We start from the raw sequence: 4,056 nt of genomic DNA, 5'->3' as shown, positions 1-4,056 counted from the left end.
GAGTTTTGAACGAGCGTCAGCCACTCAGTGAGGAACCACCCACAGCTCCAACATGGACCAGATTCTCTCAGTGGTACTCATGTCTGACTGCACAACTGAGGAGCCTCCGAATTTAAGGCGTCTGCAGCAACTACATTTGAGTGTCTAAATGTAAGTGTCTGAATCTAGAGCTTCTGGTCTGAAAGACTGTTAAAATTAAAGCCTGCCACCAAGCACTGTCTGCCAACATATTATGACACATTTTGTCATACATGCTAGGGATGTGAGGAATTTAAGGGGGAAAAAGAGACGTGTAGATGTGTCCTAGTTTCATGAGAGACACATGCTCTTAGACTGCTGAGGTAAACTTTTACAGTTCATAACTCAACTAGTTTTTCAATTCTGAAGGCCATTCAGACTTTCAGACCCTTCAGTAAGGGTGATGGAGCACTGGAGCAGGTTGCCCAGAGAGGCTGTGGGGTCTCCTTCTCTGGAGACATTACTCAAACCCTGCCTGGATGCGTTCCTGAGTGACCTAATCTAGGAGTTCTGCTAAGGCAGGGGATTGCACTAGATGAGCTTCCCAGGTTCCTTCAGCTATAAATAGGAAGACTGCTAAAAAAGTACCCTTTTCACATCTCAGCCAGGATTCTCGCATTTATTTATTTTTAATAAATGATACAATCTTCTCTTTCTTCTCTTCTCTTCTCTTCTCTTCTCTTCTCTTCTCTTCTCTTCTCTTCTCTTCTCTTCTCTTCTCTTCTCTTCTCTTCTCTTCTCTTCTCTTCTCTTCTCTTCTCTTCTCTTCTTTCTCCTCTCTTCTCCTCTCTTCTCTTTCTTTCTCCTCTCTTCTCCTCTCTTCTCCTTTCCCCTCCTTCCCTTTTTCCTTCCCTTTTCCTTCCCTTTCTCCTTCCATTTTCCCTTCCCTTTTTCTTCTACTCCTCTCATTTTAATTTTTTTTTTCATTCCCTTTTTCCTTCCCTCTCTGTTTCCTCCTCATCCCCTCTCCTTTCCCTTTTCCCTCCTCTCCCTTCTCCTCCCCTTTTCTCTTTTCATTTTCTTTCCTCTCCTCTGCTCCCCTCCCCACTCCTCCCCTCCCCACTCCTCCCCTCCCTTCTCCTCCCTTCTCTTCTCCTCCCTTCTCTTCTCCTCCCTTCTCTTCTCCTCCCTTCTCTTCTCCTCCCTTCTCCTCCCTTCTCCTCCCTTCTCTTCTCCTCCCTTCTCTTCTCCTCCCTTCTCTTCTCCTCCCTTCTCTTCTCTTCTCTTCTCTTCTCTTCTCTTCTCTTCTCTTCTCTTCTCTTCTCTTCTCTTCTCTTCTCTTCTCTTCTCTTCTCTTCTCTTCTCTTCTCTTCTCTTCTCTTCTCCTCCTCTTTTTCTCTTCTCTCCTCCTTTCCCCTCCTTCCCTTTTTCCTCTCCTCTCCTCTCCTCTTCTCTTTTCTCTTCTCTCCTCCTTTCCCCTCCTTCTTTTTCCTTCCCTTTTTCCTTCCCTTTTCCTCTCCTCTCCTCTCCTCTCCTCTCCTCTCCTCTCCTCTCCTCTCCTCTCCTCTCCTCTCCTCTCCTCTCCTCTCCTCTCCTCTCCTCTCCTCTCCTCTCCTCTCCTCTCCTCTCCTCTCCTCTCCTCTCCTCTCCTCTCCATTTTAAATTTCTCTTTTTCATTCCCTTTTTCTTCCCCCCCCCTTTCCTCTCATTCCTCCTCATTCCCTCTCCTTCCCCTTTTCCCTCCTCTCCCTTCTACTCCCCTTCTCTCCTTCTTCTCTTTTTTTCTTTTTTCTCTTCTTTCATTTTCTCTTTTTCCTTTCGTTTCCTTTTCTTTTTCTTCCTTTTTCTTCTACTGGCTCCACCGTTGAAGGCAGAACTCTCTTATTCTCTTCCACGTCTCACTAGAAAATGGAGAGTCTCAAGTTGTGACTGAGTAATTTCCACCTCACACAGACTTTGAGAGGAAAAAAGAGAAGCTGCCTCCTCCCTGGATCCCTCTGGCAGAGGCAAGCTACAACAACAGCAAAGGCAGGAGTGCCAGTACCTGTCTGTGGGTCCAGGCGGCCGGGAGAAGTTGTTCATCACGGCCTCAGTGTGACAGCGGGTGAGGATGACCACCGCCTGGCACAGGAAGGGCACGAACGTGCTCTGCTGCGTAGATGACGCGCAGCTGCGCAGGATGTAGAGGATGGGTGGCACCTGGAAGAAGAAGGGGAGAAGGAATGACTTGCTGCATCCTGGACTCTGCAGGGCCTGACCATGGACATTCAGCGCGTGAGCAGTGCCTGCTCCCTTGACATGCTGCCAGCGCCTAAGCCTAAATTTCAAACCAGCCCCCTGTCCAAGCCCTGGCTCTGCGCTCAGGCTGTGCTGCTTTAGTACCAGAGGCAGACGGCACAGGGCATGGTGCAACAGCCAGAAACAAACTAAGACACGTGGAAGAAAGTCTCTTACGTTCCAACAGATGTCCTTCCCGTGCATCTGCAGAAAGGTGGTCACCCACTTCCCAGCAGCACGCACGCGCACTCCTGTGGCTTTCCGGATGGTCTCCTTGGTGGCCATCATGAAGTCGACGGTGCGTTCGACGGGGAAGTTTCTGCACACGATCTGCAGAGAGATGAGAAGCAGGAGAGATCCCATCACTGCTCTGCGCAGCTCTTCAGAGCACAAAGCAGGCTGGAGGGCATTCTTAGCTCAGTGGCTTGCCGGCCATTCACAACGCTCCTGCTGTCCGTACCCTGCTATTTACACGGAAGGCGGCTGAGCCTTCGCTCAGCTTCTGCACCCATGGTGTCTGCTGACATGCAAAGCCTACCTCCCAGCAGCCACAGTCACACATGCACGCAAGTGCACACACACACACACACACACATATCATGGAGTCAGCCCCTTGCACTGCGTGCCTGAAGGCCAGCCATAGCTCAGAGCCTCCTGCTGCTTGCTGAGAACAGCGGTCTCAGGGTGACAGCTCATTTTGGAAACGGTGTGAAAGGCTGGGAGCAGCACAGAGTCGTGCAGAAGCCTCCGCACAGAGATCCCACCACCCCTTTCTGGGTCCACTTACCATGGCCATTTTGGACGTGGTCTGGAGCTGAGAGACAGTGCTGCAGGCATGCAGTCCCTCAGACAGGCTCCCGATGTCTCCTGGCTCCATGACTCCGTTGGCTGCTTTGGCTGGAAAGAGCCCAGGGAGAAAAGGGAAGTCATGCTTCTGGAAATGGAACCGCTCTCCACGGGGCAGAGACAGAGGACAGGGTGGGGACGAGAAGAGAGCTGTGCACGGTGCCTCTCCCTCCTGTAAACAGGGCCCAGCCCGTGGGGCTCTGGCAGTGCTACGGAGGAGGGCAGAGGGCTGGTGCAACCTGCTCTGCTCACCTTGGATTCGGAGAAGGGAGCTCAGACAGGAGGCAGCCAACTGGCGGGATGCGGGCATGGGGTCGCACGTCAGAGGCGCCAGCAATCCCACCAGGGAGCCAAAGTGCTCGCAGGCATCTGCTCTCTGCAGGGGTGAGAGGCAGGAAGAAAGCTGTAGGCAGCCCCGGCTCTCCCTGGCTTCTCCGCCTGTGCCTTCCTCACGCCATGGCACAGCATGCACAGCTGGGCGGAGCTCGCCTTCCAGCTCAGGGGCTCTGGGGAGGGAGCAGGGGGCATGCGGTGGGGCTCTTTACTCACTCGAAGCTCTTCGCAAACAGCCAGCAGCTGGGAGCAGGTCTGCAGGGCCCTCTTGCGCTCCCACACGTTGTCTGAGACCATGGATTTCTGCAGGACCTGGGGTAGAGCATCTGTCTCACTGAGGACGTCTTTGCTTTCCCTCCTGCCGCCCCTCTCCCTGTCCCTCCTTCCCCAGCACTTTCCCCCAAGGCTGCCCTGTGGCTCCACGTGGCCTCCAGCCTCACTGAGCACCGGCACTGCTGCCCCCGCTCTCTGCAGTCATCCTGCCTGCCAACCCGGGAGCTTTTCCTCGGCTGTGGCCTGCCAGGGGCTGGCTCCTGCCTTTCCCCTGCAGGGCCCATCGCTCTGCCCATTTCTGAGCTCGCAGTGAGCTGGCACGTCAGCAGGAGATTGCTCCCCTCTGATCACCCTCTCAGTCCCCAGATC

The 4,056-nt window shown here is 53.5% G+C and overlaps 1 protein-coding gene across 1 annotated transcript; it reads right to left on the bottom strand.

Annotated features, from left to right (window-relative positions):
• Positions 1-1,581: 1,581 nt before the first annotated feature.
• On the bottom strand, positions 1,582-3,711 carry LOC149912439 (maestro heat-like repeat-containing protein family member 2B). The gene is made up of 5 exons (XM_090132584.1): positions 3,631-3,711; positions 3,334-3,457; positions 3,023-3,132; positions 2,413-2,565; positions 1,582-2,157 (listed from the first exon to the last, which is right to left on the bottom strand). Exons 1-5 carry the CDS (start codon positions 3,709-3,711, stop codon positions 1,840-1,842), a joined length of 786 nt encoding a protein of 261 aa, XP_089988710.1. The 3' UTR covers positions 1,582-1,839.
• Positions 3,712-4,056: the final 345 nt, after the last annotated feature.

The sequence above is a fragment of the Phasianus colchicus genome, chromosome Z, assembly GCF_987193195.1.
Source record: "Phasianus colchicus chromosome Z, bPhaCol1.hap1.1, whole genome shotgun sequence".
NCBI classification, from domain to species: Eukaryota; Metazoa; Chordata; class Aves; order Galliformes; family Phasianidae; genus Phasianus; species Phasianus colchicus.
The sequence above is the reverse complement of the archived record's forward strand: the minus strand, read 5'-3'. Positions and strand labels throughout refer to the sequence as shown.